The sequence below is a fragment of the Anser brachyrhynchus genome (genome assembly GCF_964034855.1).
Source record: "Anser brachyrhynchus genome assembly, chromosome: 2".
In the NCBI taxonomy this organism is placed as follows: Eukaryota; Metazoa; Chordata; class Aves; order Anseriformes; family Anatidae; genus Anser; species Anser brachyrhynchus.
In genome coordinates this window covers 149862589-149882786 of record NC_137695.1, presented here as the reverse complement: position 1 = coordinate 149882786, position 20198 = coordinate 149862589, and the positions used below count along the sequence as shown (strand labels likewise).

General features: G+C 48.5%; 1 protein-coding gene across 25 annotated transcripts in view; it reads left to right on the top strand.

Moving 5' to 3' along the window:
* MTSS1 (MTSS I-BAR domain containing 1) overlaps positions 1 to 20198 on the top strand; it is a 125309-nt gene that overhangs the window by 57071 nt on the left and 48040 nt on the right. For 12 of the 25 annotated variants that reach the window (XM_080580782.1, XM_080580779.1, XM_080580797.1 and 9 more), the window contains exon 4: positions 4634 to 4660. The exons of 12 other annotated variants lie outside the window; for them this stretch is intronic. In XM_080580782.1, coding sequence (XP_080436908.1) covers positions 4634 to 4660 — 27 coding nt within the window. Of the gene's footprint in view, positions 1 to 3185; positions 3210 to 4633; positions 4661 to 20198 lie in introns of those variants that run through there. One more of the 25 variants, XM_080580789.1, reaches the window with a different exon arrangement.

The following is a 20198-nucleotide window of genomic DNA, read 5'->3' as shown; positions in this document are numbered from 1 at the left end:
GTGGATAATTCTTAAAAAAACGTAACTATTTTGGCTTGTACTGAGTCAAGGTTGTACAGCATTGAACCCAGGGAAAGCTTTTTTATTTGCAGCATGGTTTATAACCAAGATAACAGCATCAGTATGATAGGCGACGACTGAAAATTACCTGTTGGGCACAGCAAAAGCTGTGAAGAAAGATAGGTTCATACTGTGGATGACAGGAGGACTGGTTAGTTTATTAGAGGAGAAAAATCATGATGGGGTGTGTTGTGGATTCAGGAGATGAGCAACGACATCTGGCTTGGGGACGATCTCAGACTGGAGCTGTAACGGCACGGTGGTGTCTGTGAGGGTCAGAATAGTGCAAGCCTGGTGGAGGCGGCGAAGGAGTGCAAAAATGGGAGGGATGCGATGATTTTAGCGGCATTGGTAAAGCAGGGGAAGCAACACAAAGTGTGAACGAAGCAAGAGCACGCTTATCAAAAAAAGAAGATACTAGCGTTACCAAATAGCTGAGTTATGGATGGGAAAAGCCTCATCTGTGCTGTTTTTCAGAAGGAACCCACAAGACCTGAGCCCATGCTGAAAGTAGCAGTGTGGAGAAGGGGTTAAGCAGAGAGCAGGCCCCCACGGTCAGGCTGTCGGACCGTGTCTGCTGCCTTCGGGAAACGGGGCTAGAGCAGGCTCCGAGCCTGCCTTTTTTTGGCAGGGTTTCACCTAAAGTAATGCCTGAACATCATCAACAAAGGGAAGTGGTCCAAGATGTTTAAGACGGAACAGGTCTGTAAAGAAGAGCTCGTCTGAGTCATCCGTGTCAAGTTGCTTACTTTGTTCGTGCTTGGTAATACTGAAAAAAAAAAACCAGTTTCCCGGATTGGGGATGCTGCGCTCCTGCTGATCACAAAGTTATTTCGGGGGGAGCTCCTTCCCCCAGGAGGAAGCTCTGAGCGGAGTGCACAGGGCTGAAAGACTGGGGATTGAGCCCTGTAAATGCCCTGTAAAAAAACGGAGTGGGAGAGACGAGGGGAAAGGTGGGAAAAGGCCAAACCACAAGAAACAAAGGAGCAGGCAATTAAAGGAGAGACATGGCAGGCTGCGCTGAAGGCAGCTCGCTGGCCAGAGAAGAAGGGATTGCATTGCTGAACGCTGTCCGGAGAAGATAGTTATTTCTGGCTCTGAGTTATGGCTCAGATTCATGTAATATTTAAAGAATAGATCTGTATTTTTCATGATGAGCAGCCTGAAAGCAAAGGCTGGAAATTTGCCATCTGTGGAGAAACTCCTTTGCTGTAGATACATGCTGTGAAAGCGAGTGGGGCTGAAGCGAAGTCCATTAGCAAATTCCTTTATTGACGGGAGTGCGAGGTGAATGCTCTGGACCAGACGCAATACCCAGTGAAATGTAAAAAAAAAAAAGTGCTTAACTGTTGAATTCCTTTTCAAAAATGTAATGAGCAGCATACGCTGGTTTCTCAGTGCCAAAGTCAGCTTTCAAATTACAAAAGGTGTTAGGGAAAGGCAGCACAGCGTCTGTTCCAAAATCTAGGGTTAAGATACGAGACAAAGTTCATAGGATTGGCCAACCGTTGTAATGAGTTGGGATGTGCTAGGCAGTTGCCTAGTTGGCCTTGCTGTGGGTATGTCATTGTGCAGTCCCCCGTTTATCCGGGCTTGCTCCGTGACTCCGGGAGCAATCCCTGGTGCAGCTCGTCTGTCCAGCTGTAGCCCTGCTACATGCATTAACTTCTGCATCTGCTCAGGGAGCGTGCGGATTTTAAGAGGCTTTTGGAAAATAGTCCGCGTCCCTGTTACCTTATCTGATGTCTTACACGCTTCAGGCTGAGAATTTCACGTAGAAATTTGTGTTTTCAGAGGCTTTTGGGAAATAGTCCGTGTCTCTGTTATCTTATCTGATGTCTTACACGCTTCAGACTGAGACTTTCACATAGAAATTCCTGGAACGAGATCTCCCTAGTGTGACTGGAAAGCTTTTGTGCCCCAAACTTCTGGGTGAGGCAGCTCAAATCTCAGAGGACTCTGAAAGGTGAGTGACGGGCAGCGGTACTGCTCTGGTTGTCCAGCCCAGCTTGCTTCTGCAAAATAGAAGCAAGTGAGAGAATTTGTAAAGCAAACTCTGAAATGTTCGCTTACACTGTTGTGTGGGAAGAATACACATTTCTAACTAGCTATTTGCCCAGGGAGGTGGTGGAGTCACCGTCCCTGGGGGTGTTCAAGGAAAGGTTGGACGTGGTGCTTGGGGACATGGTTCAGTGGGTGACATTGGTGGCAGGGGGGTGGTTGGACCAGAGGATCTTGAAGGTCTTTTCCAGCCTTAATGATTCTGTGATCCTATGAAAGGGACAGTGGTGGTGGCTGCACTGGGACTGCGCTATACAACAAAGACGATCACGTACCACGGCATCTCCATTCGGCAGAAGCAGCGGCAAAATGGCCTGCCTGCTGAACGAGGGAGGCTGCCGGCTTCTCCTGCAGGCGGCCCGCAGGCAGACGGCAGCTGGGTCAGGCCCTTGTGCAGCGGGGCTGAGAGCAGGCCCCGTGTCCCGCTGCGGCGGTGCGGGAGCGTGCGGGCAAGCTGAAGGGCTGCTCCTCGGGGCTGCGGCCGCTGCTCTGCATGGGACCCCGTTACGGCTCGGGGTACTTTTGGCCCAGCTGCTGCGAATTTAGCAAGCACGGTCGGTTTTAGGCTTGGTTTTCATCTGACACGTAGGCAATGATTTAATTCTCCTTTTCTGGCATTTGTGTGTGCAGGAGGCAGTTTGCAGCCCGCCTTCACTGCTTCAAAATAAAAACCTGCGTGTTTTGAACTGCAGGGCGGGTGCCACCTGGGTCGCAGGTCGCTGAACTGTGACGGTTGCACGTCTTGAATGTTACCCCACGAAACGGCCCCTGAGGACTGGTCAGGGTGGCTGAGCATGCAGTAGGTTTGCAGTTAGAAAATCTGAGTGTAGCAGGTTTTTTAAAATGGTGGGGGTAGAATAACACCAAGTATTTATAGATGCAGTGGTACCTGCAAGGTGGATTCTGATTGATTTAAGGGCTGGAAGTGCCCCTAAGTCATTTATCCTTGAAGATCCCTTACTGCAAGGCATTACAAGTTACCCAGGAGAGCGTAGCACAGAGGGTGTGGAGCCTTACGTTGGACGCTTCTGACTTTTTAGCCTTGCAAGTGTAAAGGCGATCGCTCATTTGAAGGCTCCACACAGCAGGTGAGTTTTTGTATGCTCTTAAACCTGTTTCCCCATGCCAGCTGTTGACAGTGAAGGTAACAGCGGAGCAATTTGCTCGTCTGTGGCCGGGCTGCACTGCCCGGAGGAGGCAGAGGGGAGCCCGCTCCCAGGTCTGTCCTCTGCCCTTCCCCGCTGTAGCAGCAGAGCTGAGGGTCCTGCCCACAGCTGTGTTGTGTTTTGGTTTTTTTGTGGGCACACTTGTTAACTTCGTTACCCAGCCAGCTATCCGAAAGGAGGAGCTAATTAAAGAAAATAAATGGGATAGGTAGGGAGCCGGGGAAACCCTCGGTTTCTTTGTGGCACGAGAATCGACATTTTTCAGGTTGTTTGGGCCTTGTCAGAAAATGTTTTGTTCAGCCTTTGTTTTCTATTGAATCCTGTGTGCTTGGTTAGCTTCTTTTCAAATTAAAAAAAAAAAAATCAACCAAAAAGCCCCCTCCATACATGGATTGAAAGCTTTATCTGTTTATCTCCTCATTAAAAAGACTGTCTATGAAATGTGCTGACAGGGCTTTTACTCTCTTGCTTTCTATTCTCGCCACATTTTCCACTGAAAGCCTCCCCTCTTCTATTTCTGTCCCGCAGTAAATGGGACTTTCTGGTGGTAGAGGCTCCGGGCTTTGTTTCTGCCTCCCCGTGGACCGAGTCCGTGGCCCTGGGTAGGAAACCTCGAACGCGCAATTCGCAGCACCTGGGAGCTGGTTCGGCTGTAGGGCTAAATAACCTGAAGGTGTGTTTGTACTGGTGTAGCTGAAATCGTACCGACACAAGCTGTAAAAATGGCCAGTGTTGTCCCAGCAGTGATACCGCGGGGTCTGGACCAGTGACCTCCAGCCTTTGCTGGTCCCCACAGTTGGCATCACTGCTCAGCTGTAGCTGCAGCCTTGCTCGAGCAGTTTGGGTGAGCTTGATGGTTTGTGAACTGCCACAAAAAAGATTAATATATATATATGTGTGTCTGTAATCAAAGCCTGAGCGTCTGGTTTTGCTTCTGTTTCTCTTCGGTTCGATCTAATAACTCCCTTATCTGCAAATAAAAACGCTGCGAGTCTCACTCGTGTGCAGCTGCGTGCCTCATTCTTCACCTTGACAAGAGAAACAAAAAGAAGAAAAAATGTTCACCGTAATAAACAGAAATGCAGAATCAGCGTGGGAGAGGCAGCAGTGCTCCTGTGCCAAGTCCCACAAAAGACGCAGCAGGCTGAGAGCGTGGATGCGGACGGGCAGAACAAGCTCTTGGTCTGGGTTTTTGCGCCGCTTTCCCCTGCTCAGCTCTTGCACAAAACACCCGTGCGGCAGCGTGAACTTGGCGACGCCCGCTATGGGGAGCAGACAGCTGCAGGCTCAATTAATTACCCTTTCCGATCTTTTTTTTTTTTTTTATTTTCTTTCTTTTCCGGAAGGTTGGAGTGACTTCCACATCCTCACGGGTGAGCGGCGTTTACGGCTTGTTGACTTGGATCGAAGCGGAGCGCGGGGTCGGGTCCCACCGTCAGTGGTTTCTGCACGTGGCAGCCTCACTCGGTGTCTCTCTGGTGGGCGAGCTGAGCTGCTGGCTGCTTCCCCGGAGCTTCCCCAGCAGCTCTGTCCCCCCATGCAGATGAAATTTGGGGTGCAGCTCCTGTGCTTGTCCTCGGGGAGAAGCGGTGGGAGCCTGCTGGTTCCTCTCAGCTCCTTGCTTTGGAAACCACTGCTCTCGAGAACGCCTTCGTCCGCACCTGTAAATCTGGATGTGGTTTTTGTAGTCAAGAGGGTTGGGTTTGTTTATTTGTTGTTAAATATGATTAAAGACCAGGCTGTGCTAGGCTGATTGACTAATCACTTTATTTCTCAGCTAATAGGTCAGATTTCGTGAGGAGCACCATTTCCCCTTCCCCAGCAGCAGAGCAGCGCGCTGCCAGGTGCGTGCCTGCTTTGCGGTCCCCTTTCTGAAGCTTCTGGCATGGCACGGAGGTGACCGCAGGATATTCTAATGAAGCCGGAGTTATTAAAAAAAAAAAAATCTATTAGATTTCAGGGATGTTTGGGCTTCACGCTTCAATAGTGCTAATTAGATATGTGACCCATTTTCATTCTGCTTCAGCTCCTGGGGATGGTGGAGCCTCATTACAAATACAAGGAGAGAGAATGCCCCTGTTCCCTACTCTAAATAGCTTCTTCAAAACATGCCCAGAGGGCTTTAGGGGTTTTTTGTGTGGACACTGATTATGTTTTCTTTTTCTTTAAACCGGGGAAGTGGTATGGGGGTGGTATTTCCCTCTCCAGAAATAAATAATTGAACGCTTTTTTTCTTTAATTTGGAAAACCTAATGGCAAATTAGGACCCTTTTGAATTTTAAGTTTGCCTTGTTTTTATTGACAGGGGAATAAGCTTGAATGCTTTCAAAGCCTAAAAAAAATGCTTTTAATATCACAGTAGCATCCCATTAACTGGTATTTTTAGCTAGCAGAGTCCTCGCAACCCATCTCCTCGTGAAATGAGCTGCGCATTCAGCTGGAGGCAGGCAAAAGGTAGCAACCAGGAGAGGCACTTGGTGAGAAACAGACTGCCAAAACGCAGATAGTGGCACAAAGCTGAGCCCGGAGGGGCCCCAGAACCCATCCCAGCAGCAGTTTTCGGAAAGCTCCCAACTCCTGAGCTCTTTTCGCCAGGACTCCGTCGTTTCCCGAGAGCAAACAGCCGAGCGACAGCAAATTCCACCCGCGCTTCGGGGCGAACCCTGGCTGAGACCTGTGAATGAGCGTAAGCGTAGCAAAAATAATATAAATATAAATGAATAGAAGGTAACGGGGCGTTGCCAGGCAACTGTCAAAGGCACCTCGGTTCCTGCATCCCCGGAGTTTGCTGAAATGACCTCTTACATTTCGAGCATCTTGCCTGCCCGTGTACGAAATGGTTGCTCCGAACTTCGCGGGTGCGCCTCATGGGCAGCAGTTCGGCTGGCAAGTGCTGTCGTGTTCGGCGGTACAGCACTGAGTCTGTAAAAAAAAAATGAATAAAAAAAGCAAGGAGTGAGGGTAAAGACTACCTGGGTCCCACTCTGAGCAGCACAGCAGGCACTCAGGGCTGAATAAGTCAATGTCTGTGGTTTAGCTGTGTCAGTAGGATTAATGTGAAAGCAGGCAGAAAGGGGAACTTGCTGTCGCCGTCGTTTTTAGTGACTGCAGTAAATGGCAAGGTAAGGGGGGGTTTACCTCTGAATTCACTGCTCTGAGGACTGCTTTATAAACCTCTGCCTCGGAGCCTTGCTTTAAAATGAAGTCTCTACTAAAGCAGGCTGTGGCAGAGGAGTTTGGGGCAGGTCAGTGCGACCAGAGGATGGTTTTCTGGGCTCTTGCTGCGCTGCTCTGGCAGGTCCTTGGGTGCCGAGGAGCCCGGGGCTGCGCTCTCTGCAGCTCCCGCCTTCGTGTCAACGCAGTTAACCTTTCCCGTTGGCTGAGTGGGAGGGAAATAACCTTTTCAAAAGCTGTGTTTTATCAGGGTAAACACAACTTGTACATTGTAAACACGGGCAACATGACTGGATTTTAGGTAGGCTGCTTTATTGCTTGCATGGCTTTCCTATTCAGAGCACGTCAGGTGCTGCAGTGCGTCCCCACCACGAGGGAGCTGCGGTCTGAAAATCCACAGCGTGCAACAGGATGGAAAGGACTCTGGGTAGGAATTACTCAAGCTGGAATCCTTCAGTTATTTGAGCCGCCGTTTGGCTTAATTCGCTGTAAATATGCAGGACTGCACGCAGCGAGTAACGGTTTACACATTTATATAAGCCTTTGAAGATCAGAAACAAACTCGGCTGCATTTTGAAATAGGTTCAGTTGCGTGATGCCTGACTGCGAAGTATTCTTCAGAAGATTCCGGTGACATTTCTCATGGATGTTTGCTTTAGTCACGGATTATTCTGTAGATTTTTGACGAAAAATCCATCTGTGTGTTTTTCCCTCATCTTCACCACTTGTTTTTCTTAATCCCACTATTTTCATTGTTCTCTCACATATCTTAGTCTCAGATCTTCGAGCTGTTTTGGCTTACCGCGGAGTTTAAAAAGGGGAAAAAAGTAATTGAAAGTTAATTTTGAAGATTTCCCCTGCATAGAAGTGTTGAGTAAGCCTTAGCTACGGCCAGAGAAGAGCCTTCGGCCGCAGCCAGCAGCGTCCTGTGAGTGAGCTGACGTTGCGGGTACACGGTACGTATGTACCACTCTCTGCATCTGTTGGTACACCAACTGGTCCTTGCGAGGAGTGAAAAACTGCCTTGCCACTGGTGGTGTCACCGAAATTTTTAGGCACATATACACAGATGCAGTTACTCCCTGAGAATACACCTCGGGTTATCGCAGTGCAGCGGAAGGCGGCTTTCCCACTTGCTCGGAAAGGAATGCGGCTCCCGGCGGGCCCTAAATGCCGCTCTGTTTTTTTGCATTCCACTGAAGATAGCGACTGGGACTTTCTCTTGAGAAGAAAAACAGAAAACACCTGTCGCTGCGGCCGCAGGCTGAACGGCAGCTGGTGCCTGAGCAGCGTGCGTACGTCCGAGGGCTCCGGCATGCCTGCCTGCAGAGTGCACAGGCTTGTAAAGTCCCGCTCTGGAATGGCTTTAAAATAAAGTTTGTCTTGAACAGTGACTGGTAGTTTTTGACATAACTAAATGGATCAGATACAAGGTGGGGGTGTTATCTAGGAAATTTCATAGAATCATAGGATCATAGAGTATCCTGAGGTGGAAGGGACCCATAAGGGTCGTCGAGTCCAACCGCTGGCTCCACACAGGTCTACCCAAAAATTCACATCATAAAGACCATTTCAAAGAAGCTGATGGTCAGATCCTGGAGATTTTATTCTTTGAGTCAGCTCACCAACTAAACATGTTTAAAGGTGTGGGTATAATTCACTGAGCCTCTCTTCTTTGGTGGGGCTGAGCTGTAAGGGCTTTAAGGAAAGGATTCGTACAAAATGGCAGGTATATGTGCAGGATTTGGCTCTAAATAAGATTATAGAAAGTCCAGGTATGTTACTGAACTCAGGCATAGACAAGCGCTAAAAGAGGTTAATTTGTGTGTTTAGTGTTAAAATAATATTTCTGTCTAGATGAAACCAACCATTTTCAAATCTTCTGGATTAGTCCAGACAGAGTAAACATCTTTAAAAAGCACATTCTCCTGGGAGCACTTTATTCTGCAGCCAGGCACACGAGGAGCTGGGTGCGGGGTCTGAAGCATCTTATCCAGATTTTGCTGCTCCGCTGGTTGAAAAAGAGCTGAGGGACCACGGTAAACACCTGAAGAAGCTGTTGGGGTGTATTAGCGAACGGTTGGTGTTGAAGGCTTGGTGTTGTTACAGAAGAACAATTGAAACACGGTAATCTGTACAAGATGCTTTGTTTCGCTGGCTGACTGGGTGCATTCTCTGGAGTGGGGATCATGATGTGCCAGTAATTGCAGTTAAATGAACATGGCTGGCTCTCAGGCAAATGAAACCTAATTTGTCACAGCTGTCAGAATGATCATGTCATGTTTGTTGCCTTCAGCAGCAGTTTTAGGTTGCAAAGCCTGTTATGTTCCCATCTTTTTCTTGTTAAATATTGTGCAGCGTGTTTTCTGACCCTATTATTCATTTTTTTTTTTTTAATTTTTAAAGGCAAACACACCAATTCTGTCTGTTCTATCAGCTGGGGTTGAACTTCTGTGAACCTTAGTCATGCGGGCTGGAGTTGGTTAATTTGGTGCGCTTGGAGGACTTGAACCTAGCAGCAATTCGAGGGCTTGCAGGAGCAGTAGAGAGATTTGCTAGCAGATTCATCTGGTCAGGGGTTTGGAAATCATGCTTCAAATTAGCTTACAAAGAGCAGCCCTCCCAGGCTGAATCGAACGTGTAGTTACACTTTACAGCATCAGCTGCAGACAAAAGAAGCACAGCGGCTCTGAATCTTGCGTTTGTGCCAGCAGGAAATACAGCAGAATAATGCCAGTCTCCATTATTAGTACCTAAAAAACCAAACCACAGTGAGGTGTACGCCTCTTGAAATCCCCCTTAGTCATAATTTCAGTATTTATTTACTTTCCTTTGTAGATTAACAGATTGGGTCTAAATTGAATAGAGCTAGTCCTGTTCTGTAAAACAAACAAATGCTAATTTTTGGATGTCAAGCCTGAGGGAGCAGAGAGATTTCCTGCTCTGTTCTTCTTCTAAAAAAGGAAACACAGCTCAAAAAAAAAATAATCCCTGGATCCCTGAAACACCCGTAAGGCTGTCTGACTTCTCCAGCTCTCCGGGGCTCTGAAGGGAGAGGTGGAGGGTCTGTGTCTGTTGTGCATCGCAGCGCAAGGCTGGAAAATGTCAGTGGTCTTCATGGAGGAGGAGGAAGAGTTCTGAGCTTTCAACACAGGTCTTTGGGAAGCGTCTTCTCCAGCTGCATTTCCCTCCTTGCTCCATCACCTGCGAGCAAAAGCCTCCTGCCCAGGCCTCCTGGTGCTGAGGTCAGGGTGTGCAGGTATCAACACCCAGCATCGGCTCATCCCGGCGGTGCCTGCCCTGATGGGACATCTCTGGGGCCGTCCTTTCCCTTCTCCACCCTCGCTCATGCCCTTTGTGTCTCCCCAGTAATTTTCTGCTGAAAAAAACTTTCTGCCTGACCTCTGCTGGCCCCTTACCTCTGGTCCAGCACGGGACCCGTGGTCCCACAGGACTTTGCCTGCATTGCTGGGAGACCTTCGACCGGCTCTGGTGCTGCCTGTGCCCAGTTGTGTATGTGTCGCACTTGGAAATGTAGGGCTGGGATGTACTGGGGGAATTAAAAATGATGGAAGATGGAGCAGAGCTCTCTAAAACTACCTGAAAGGAGGCTGCAGCGAGGAAGGTGTTGGTCTCTTTGTTCAGGTTGCAGGTGACAGGATGTGAGGGAACAGTCTCAGTTTGCAGCAGGGGAGGTTTAGGTTGGACATTAGCAAGAATTTCTTTATGGAGAGGGTTGTCTAGCGTTGGAACGTGCTGCCCCGGGAAGTGGTGGAGTCCCCATCCCTGGAGGTATTTAAGAGACGTGTTTGTGGCACTAAGGGACATGGCCTGGTGGTGGGACTCAGTGGGTCAGGTTGATGGTTGGAAGTGGTGATCCTGAAGGTCTCTTCCAACCTAGGTGATTCTGTTCTCTGTTTCTATGCAACTGATCCCACCGAGCTGCCTTGTTAATGAAGTTCTTGGTGCGTATAGCTGCCAGAACATAGGCAGAAGATGAACAGATTCTTCAAGGGGTTTGTTTCAATATATTTGATCTCCAGTTCCTCTTGTGTGATACGGACTGTCGTGCAAGCACCCCTTTCTTTAAAAGAAACTGCGACCCCTGATGCTCAGTGCTTTTAAAAAGAAGTTTTAATCTTCCATAATAGCTACATGACAGTTTAATAGTTGATAAAAGAAAAACAAAAAGTTACACATCTGCTTTTGTAGATTGTGGGGACATGACATTACAGATAAACATTATGAGCTTTAGCTTAATGATTTATTGAAGCTCATTTCTTCATTTTATTGCGGCTTTCAGTCTTTTACTATGCAGCTGTCTGGTTTCCCCAGAGAATGGAAGACTAGCTCAGAGATATAAATCTCTGTTAATGATTTTAAATAGCTATCTATCTATATATAATAGGAATCTTTTCTTTTTTCTTTTTTTTTTTTTTTCTTTTTTTGCCCTGGGCATTCAATCATGGGATTAGGAGAGGGTAATCAATAATCCTGGATGCACAGCACAGCCTCTCGCAGCGGTTAGTGCTCGTAGTCTTGGGCTGTGCGGAGCTATTGCCAAGCCCCCTCAGCACCTTACAGCCTCTTGCTCTCTGCCCTGTCTCCCTGGTCAGCATCTGGAGGCTTCCAGCTGAAAAGGTCTCTTCAAGAGCCTTTGCATGCTGGAGGGGATGACTTTTTTCCCCTTAACACCCGTGTGAGCCAGTTGCCTTGGGCATCTTCTACCTCAGTGGCAGAGAAAAGTGAAGGCACAGCCGTGCTGCAGCTGGATGGGAGCACTGCTGTCCTTTGTCCTTTGGAAACAAATGTTGAATGGGGTTGGTGTGCCAAGGAGGACCTGTTGTGAAGTAAGAGAGCAGAGGCAAACGTACCTGGGACCATGCGGTGAATGTGACAGATCTCTGGGCATTAGCCAGGATGCTCCTCACCTGCTGTAGTTTGTCTGAACCAGCTGTGGAAGGACCCTTTTCATCATGGAAAGAACCTAGAGACTTCAAAATAATGTTTCCTCCTCGTTTTTTCCCTAGTGAGACCAGATGTGTTCCCATGGCTGAGATCCAGGACCAGGAAATACAAGGTGTATTTGGATGGGAAGGGCAGTTGCGGCTTTGGTATCTGTCTTTTGCTTTGCACACGTTAAAACCTGGTCTGTGTAGCCATTGATCTATCAGGAAATCGGTGATTTAGGAGATGAACTGTGTCTGCAGGGTCCTTAGCCATACTTTGCAGCCCAGGCCTGGCCAATTGCTTGCTGACCCCATGTGCTCACCAGCTCGGAGACACTGTGGGACTTCTCCCTCTTTTTCCACCAGTGTAGCCAATTTTTGGATGAACACACCTGAACTGAGAAGGGCTGGAAGTAACACTTCATAGATGAACCCTGCACGGTACGTTTTAGCACTGAGCGAACTGTTGTCATCTGCTCGAAGGCAGCTGTGGATAGCAAATCGGGCACGGTTATGATTCATGGTGCTGTTGGTGCGACACCTAATAAATCTTCTTCCATCCACCTTGTACTTAGTTCACGTACTTGCTCTGGCTGCAGGGATTTATTCTTAGCTCTGCCTTTTTTTTTGGGAATTGCTGAGCCTCCGTTCAACGGGAGTGGTAGGGAGATGCTCCCAAGTTGGAGTTTTACTTCTTTTGGTACCTTGCACGACTCTTCTTGAACCACTGTGAGCTTCCTGGATTAATGCACGTTTGCTGTTTTCAGAAAGTCAGTAAATACTCATGACAAGAAGGCCTGTCCACCTTTAGGCATCTGTCCATAGCTTCCTACTTAGCCCTTCACAGGGATCTGCGTGTGTTTTGTTCTACAGTCAGGTCTAAGGAAGATGAGTACTTGAACTGTCTAGTTATATTAGGTAAATGAAGCTTTTTACTAGGTTTTACACTCTTCAGTATGCAGTTATTGTGTGTACTTTGGGACTTGAATTCACACACTTAATTCCTCGAATAGGAACGTATTCAAAATAGTTAAAGTATGTATTGATATGGACGCTACCAGTACTGCTTTCTGTCAACTACCTGAAAGGAAGCTGTGGGGAGCTGGGGGTCGGCCTCTTCTCACAGGTAACCAGTGATAGGACCAGAGGGAATGGCCTCAAGTTGTGCCAGGGGAGGTTCAGGTTGGAAATGAGGAGACATTTCTTCTCAGAAAGAGCAGTCAGGCATTGGGACGGGTTGCCCAGGGAGGTGGTGGAGTCACCGTCCCTGGGGGTGTTCAAGGAAAGGCTGGACGTGGTGCTTGGGGACATGGTTTAGTGGGTGACATTGGTGGTAGGGGGATGGTTGGACCAGATGGTCTTGGAGGTCTCTTCCAACCTTAATGATTCTGTGATTCTATGATTGTAACCTAAATGCCAATAATACGCTCTCACTGACCTGAAAAAAGAAGATGAAGAAAAAGATGAAGAAAAAGAAGTTCCTGGGGGAGGAGAGAAGCACAAATAAACCAGCCCTGCAGAACCTCATTTGACAAAGTCCCTATCCTTTTTGCACATGAGAGGGACATACTAGTTTTGGTGCCGTGGATCTGGAGGACCCAGAAGGAGCTGCAGTACCTGATGGTTCCTGGCCTTGCCTTGACATGAGTTTTGTTTGTAAGCAAGTCCGCTTAAACAAAATCCATGTCTCCATCAAATGATTTCTGCATTTTGGAGGATGGAGTGACATTGTTTTGGTGCTGACACAATCCTCCTGAGATGGAAACAGTGATGCTGAGCTGGAATTACCCACGTTGGCTTCTTCGTGAAGGAGTTTAGAGTGCGATGGGGTTGAACCCAGCTGGTAGGATGGGATCTCTTCCATCTGCTCTGCTATGGGATGCAGCTCAGTTGCATGGTGATGAGCCCGATCAGGCTGGTGGCGTGTTCCTTGAGGTAGGCACTTGCTGACTCATGAGCAGAAAGGCAGGAGTGGGGAAATACTCGGCCTGCCAACACATCGTGCACTCGTGCAGCAACTGTGGCAACCCAGCAGTGCTGCCTGTCAGGGGTGCCCACTACCTGTCTTTTTGTATTTAAAAAAAGAGAGAAAAGCCCTGCAACGAGAAGGAGGATGTCTTGCAAAGCTGATTAAGGCTGCTCAGGCTGGTCTGGGGGAGTTGCTGGGTTTTCAGAGCTTTTTCTTTGTTTCATCCTTCCCTGCCTCTCTCCCCACGAGCTGCCCAGGAATTTGGACATCCCCCCGGCCCCTGACCTTATGTCGACACAGACCAAATTATTCTTCTCCGTTGCTCCTCCGTCTCCGTGCTAATTACTGCTCTGCAAATCTACCCTCTGGTCTGATTTCTAAATTCATCCAGGAGGCTGAGCAGCTCGGAGGATCTGCTGTAAACACGACTTATCCGGCAGGCAGTAAAGCCGCTCCCGAGCTCTCCGAGGAGAATTAAGCCTTCGTGAAAGAGGCTGTCTGTTGGGCAGCTGGTTTTATCAGTCTGCCTTGCAGATTAAAACATGCCCCGATGTCTTTTCTATCAAATCAGGAAGAAAAAGAAATGTTCTCGTTACCAGGTCCCTGGGTGCGTGTTAGTAGAGAACTAATTGACCAAGCATCAGTCAGTCACGCTCCTGGAAGGGCAGGACCCGCGTGCAGCGCTCACAGGAGCACGACCTGTGCCTTTTCTCCTGATGACAGTGGGTTTTAGCCTCCTGCCTACCAGGGGCAGGAGCTTGCTGCCGCGTTCAGAGCTGTGGCTGCCATGCCGCGAATGTGTCCGTGTCCCGTGAAGCGGGGTGCGCTGTGGGGCCTGCATTGCTTCAAAAAAGGAAAGGTTCGCAGCCCTGCTATCCCAGCTGCTAAACACATGCTTTAGCCTGACATTCCCCCTAAACCTCTACTTGAGGCAGCTGTGGGGTTTCCGTCTGGGCAGAAGTCCCCGGTTCAGGTTTGAAGGTGTTAATTTAACCCGCTGGCCCCAAATCGGTCTGTGCCTGTTGGGAAGTCTCGTGGGTAGGCCGTGCGCTTCCCGGCTCCACGGGTCACACGCGTTTGGGCGTCGGGGTGGCTTCTTGTGACTCGCCAGGCTCCTCTGGTGGGAGTGCTGAGGGGTTTGAGCACTGAAAGTGATTTTGGAAGAGTTAGAGCAGAAGGAAACCGAGGTGCTTACAGGCTGGGCCTTCGCTGTTATTGTGTGTACCGAAGTACAAGATTACAATGGCAGATAAAAGGCTCAGCTTAAGGCTTTCGTACAAAGAAATATGAGATTTTAGACTAAAGTGGAAGCCACATAGATTGTATCTTTCTTGCTTTCTAGTCCTGAGGTTGATACATAACTTCACTCGTTACCTGCTTTTAATTTTTGCCAGCTTATCTTCTTGCTACGTAAGATGAATTTCTTTCGTCTTGATTCACTTTATATTGCAATGCCAAGAGCATCCACAGCTTTGTTTTTTTTTAACCCCTATAAAACTAAACATCTTCTTTCTTACAGATGTCTTTGACATAAACCTTACTGCAGCAGTTGTTCCAGTACTGAAGCCTTTTTGCTCTACAGCATTGCCAAGCTCACATTAGGATTTCCCCGTGTCCCAGCAATGTTAGGTGCAGTAACCCCACTTCAGCACTCACATGAATAGCAATGCAACACCTAATGAAAATGCAGGTTTTACTGGGCTGAATGTGTTTGTGCTTATGAAGCCATGTGCATATGTGCTGGAGCTTACAATACCAACGTTTTCCTTGAAAAACTCTGACTGATTCGTTGATAAGACTCTTGGTTAGTCTAATCCTGGATAAAAAAAACATCTCTTACTAAACATGGCCTTAAAAACACAACCAGGATAGTTATCAGATAAAAGTGACCCCTTCCATAATGCAGAATAGTTGGTTTAAGAAGTGGAAGGATATTTAATACAAGGTTTTGATCCACCTATCTGCTATAGAACAAAAATTTCTCATTGCTTTCTGTAAAATCTTGTCCTTTTTTTTTTTCTTTTCTTAATTGTTACGAGTATACAACCTGGATGGATGGATCCGGGCAGTGGAGGTTGAGCTTAGGATCTCTAGGATGTAAAGCCATGAGCAGATGGTGTCTGGGCTAAAACACTTATCAGTTAGCTCGAAGCCAGTAACAGATTCCTAAGCCTTAGAAAATGGGCAGTAGAGTGTGACCAGAGGGAAGTTTAAAGCTAAAATGTACAAAAATAAATTTGTAAGCTTAATCTGCATGCTCAGAGGCATGGGCTGAGAACAGGAGGTACTATGGTGCATGGTTTGAGTCTCGGTAAGCATTTCTGGTGTTGGGTTGGAGCAAAGAACAGCGTTTGCCCTTCCTGTTGATTTATCTTCGTGTTTGGTAACCCTCTGTGCTGGGAGCAGAAATCGGGGGGTGCTTCCTCTGAACTCGGGTGCAACTCGAGTGCCCGGTGCCTGCGCTTGAGTGTGGAGAACTCACGTGCCGAAGGAAAGTGAAAGAATTTTAGCGGTCCAGAGGTCATCAGCGTGTATATATACTCTGGGAGTTTGCTGTTGCCATTGCTGACTCAGCTATGGGGAGGAGGAAAGTACGCTTTTCCTTTTCAAGAATTGCTTATCAAGCTGTTGGGGGGAAGAAGGAATTACTCTGGAGGTGGGGGAAGAGCCCTGAGTCTCAAAAAAGCGGGTCACACTTGCAGATAATTTCCTGAATAACTTCTAAAACCTGTGTGTGGTGGAATGATGGTGAGGTTGTGCATTGCTTACTACACAGGCAGCTTTAATCAGCTGTTCCAACTCCATCCTGGCACTGTAAAGCCAGCGGAGGGGTGGTTGGGCAGAAGATGAAGGTAGGCAGCTGTTCATGCACCGCCACACTGAATCTGTTCCTGAAGATGTGAGACAAAGCTTTAAGAGTGTATGCAGCAGCTGCAATAGAAATGGAAGAACGCTGTGGCTGGTGTAGCTGGAGGGTAGCTGGAGAAAGTGAAATACAGGATCTTAAAATGGACTGGGTTGGAAGGGACCTTAAAGACCACCCAGTTCCGACCCCCTGCCGCGGGCATGGACACCTCCCACCAGCCCAGGCTGCCCAAAGCCCCATCCAGCCTGGCCTTGAGCACCTCCAGGGACGGGGCACCCACAGCTTCTCTGGGCAGACATCCACAACTTCTCAGGGTAGGTGTGCGTCTTGAGGTCAGGGGCTCAGCTCACTGAAAATACGCAAGTTGCATCCAGGCAAAAGCTCTGGATCTTCTCCCAGAGCTCTTGTTCACGGTGCCTCTTCTGGAAACACCAGCCCCATTCCTTGGAGCATCTGGGATTTGCCATGAGACCTCTCCTTCGATCCGGTGCTGACCTGGACTGACCCCGCTTAGCTTGCGAGGCAAAACAAAATTGCAGCTAGGGGACTGTGGGCCTAGTAAGCAGATCCTGAACAAAACTGAAGGCTGTTAAAGTGTCTAATTGAATTATTGCACTACAGGGGCATAGTGACTCATAGTGAAGCTAATCACCTGCTGCTTTATCTTGACTGCAAAGAATAGATTGCTAGTTAAACATTTAAAGGTCACCGTCATAGAAATTGTAATAGTGTTGCCTTTTTTTTCCTCCCTCTGGGTGTTATGTCTGAAGGTAGTAGGGGAAATTGGGCAAGATGCTCTTTGAACATCCATATTCTGAAGGTGAGGCACAGCACACACATCCTTCAAACTCACGCTGTGCAGCTTGATGCATTCATTTATGAGAGAGACCGTGCTGGAAAATGTTACCTGGGCTTTGCACAAACGTCCTCGAAAACACCAACAGTTTGACGTTGGCCTTCTGCGGAGAATAAAATCTGAATCACAGGTGTTTGGGGAGTTCCAGGAGTGAAACTGGAGCTCAAGTCCAGTTTGTCCCAGTCCTTATCGTTCACTGGGCCAAGAGCATCTTCTGGGAAACAGGGTTCTGCTCTTGGGAAGTGAGAAGAGAGCAGACTGTTGGTTTTTTTTTCTAGAGTTAACTTGTCCATGAAGTTAAGCAGGGAAACCGTGTCACTTGGACGGGACCGTCCTTCCTGCCCCTGCGGTCACGGAGGCGATTGGCAAGAAGGTTTCATAGAGAGACGACTTGGCTCTTTGCCCGGCGGGTCCTCCCGTGCTCCCTGCTGTAGAAGGGCCGTCCAGGCTGACAGAGACGATGCTCTTTGCTTATCGAATGCTGGACTCTGCTTTAAATAGCTCTTCTTGATGATTCACACCGTTTATATCCCGTGAGATTCACCGCTCCGAGTCACTGGGACAGGTGGGGTCTGTCTTGGTGGCTCTCCGAGAGGAGGCTTCTGGTGGTTGCGGAGGAGAACTTGAAGGTAAAACAGCAGAAAACAATGCTGAAGCATCCAAACCTCCAGCTCGCTTAAACTTGCTATCAGCAGTAAATTATCACTCCGATTTAAATATAGATTTTGCAGGAAGTTTGTAATATTTTCCACATATGGATGTTTTATGGCAGGAAACGTATCCTGCTGTAAATGAGGTGGCCTATTTTAGAGACCGGCTTGAAGACTGCGTGTGTGACTTAAGCCTTCCAAAAGCTTTTCCTTTTGGAAGTGTTGGCTGCATTAAACTGATAGAACTGCTGGCGTGTTTCGAGCTTGACCATTTCCTTACCCTTGGAAGGGGTCGGTGATGATGACATGAGGGAGCACAGCGCAGGAACAGAGCGTTTCCTTACAGCTGCTGATCTCCTACCTTGCTGGCCAACAGGCACGTAAATCTGAGCAGAGCTTTCTTCGGAGGAGAGGTGCAGGTTAGAGGCGGCTGTTTTGTGATTACAGGGGGAGAGCTGTGGTCTGGCATCCCGCGGGCTGCTGGGAGCTGCCCCGTGTTGATTTCCCTCCTTATATCCATCTTTGTGGTGGGGTGTTCTCATGTCTGGTGGTTCTTCGTGTTACTAGGATGGATCCTTGGATGCTTCAGGGACTTTTTCCAAGGCAACAGAACTGCCTCCGGGAGACGTGGATGCCACGTAGTGACAGAAGGAGACAAAACCCGTAAAGGAATAGGGTATCCTGCTGCAGATCCAGAGACCCACGGTTGTTTGCCTGGGTCTGCACTGTCACACGTGCTGCAAACACACCACGTCGCCTGGTCCCGAGAGCCGAAGGAAGCTGCCTGTGATCCTGGGCACGTCACCCACTTGCGCACTGCTGCCCGCAGAAAGCAGGCACCTCACCCAGGAGGGCCAGGTGGCTTGCCTGGATTTCCGATTGACCTTTTACTTTAAATTTAATTACTTTAAAACAGGCAAATCACACAGCACTTCAATTTTTGGCCTCTGCCTGGTTGGGAGAGCATCGGTGCAGGGCAGGGCGGCGAGGAAGGTAGGTGCTCACCTGTCAGCAGGACTCCCTGGAGGCTGCTGCCTGCAGGGACAGGCTGGAGGAAGGTAGTGCCCTATGGAAAAACAGCTTCTGCAAAACAAGATCCCTTCACCTTTCTGCAAGCTCATGCCTTTTTCATACTAACTTTTTCTCCCCTTTGCGAAAGGCAGTCGAACTTCAAAGGAAGCCGTGCTGCACCACCTGCTGCGTGCACATTAAGTTGAAAGCAGAAATCTTCTCACGTTCGGTTCTCGGTAGGAAAAACGTCCCTGGGGATCCTCGCTCTCCTCCTGCCCGTCGTAGCTGCTGACTTTACTTGCAGGAGCTGCCTGCAGTTAGGGGAAGGGGGGAGACGCTGGATAGGTAGTTGCTGATGCTGATTTGTACCTATTTTGTGGCTTCAGTCACCTTCTTAAGCACTGTAAAATAGGTTTCATTTTGTTTTCCTAGCAGGTAACTTGCCATGCCTCTGCAGCTCAGTATGTTTCTTCATTATTTCATACCTACATTTTCCCCCGGCTCCCCTACATTGTAGCAGATCTGGCACAAAGCGTTGTTAGCAGGTACACGGGCACTGCTTGAGCATGGCTCCGTTTACATTAACGTTGCACAATTCGTCAGTCTCTGAAGGATTTTTAGCGCTTCCCATCTCCGCTGCTGCAGTGTTTTGCCACATCTGGATAGTAAAATATTGCGCGGCATGGAATATATCCCACGTGTATCGCTGTTTTATCGTGTGCTGCCAACCGAGGTGCCTTGTTCTTGCTTTATTGTAGTCTGTCCTGCGAGCCGTGCCTTTCACAGCCTTTTGATTCTTTTGGAAGCGGCCAGATTAACAAGACTAAATACTTTCTTTGGGCAGTTTTTTTTTTTTCTTTTTCCCTTCTTAACTCTAGAAATACTGCTTACATCAAGACCCAATTACACCGCCCTTCCTCTCGTACCAAAACCCAGATCTTTGGGGGCTGTCTTTTTAATTGACTCATTTATTCTCCCTACTTTAAACAAACTGTTAACAAAATCTAGGCTAGAGCCTGTTTGCGAGCGGCTGTATCTGAAACGGGTTGCAGCTGGACAGATTAAACGCGGCAATTATTTTTTCGCTGAAGGCATGCCCTTGAGTTCGCTCGGGATGAGTGACAGCGCTGGTGCCTCCGAAGACAAATTCCGAGATAATCGGCGCCCGCGCGAGTGCTGCATTGCAGTTCTGGGGAGCTTACGTCACGGGCAGGCGCTCCGGCAGCTGAAATGCTCCTCGGGAGCCTGGGGAAAGCGTGGCTTTAGCACCGTGGAGCGACACATCTCATCACCTGCGGTTTCTGGGCCTCTTAACCCCGTGTCTCGTGCCCTTTGCACAGCGCAGGCTTCATCGGCTGCTCGCAGTTTGTCTCAGGGCTGCGTGGAAAGCTGATAGCGGCAACGTCGTTACAGGGTTTTGGTTTGGAGGGTTTTTG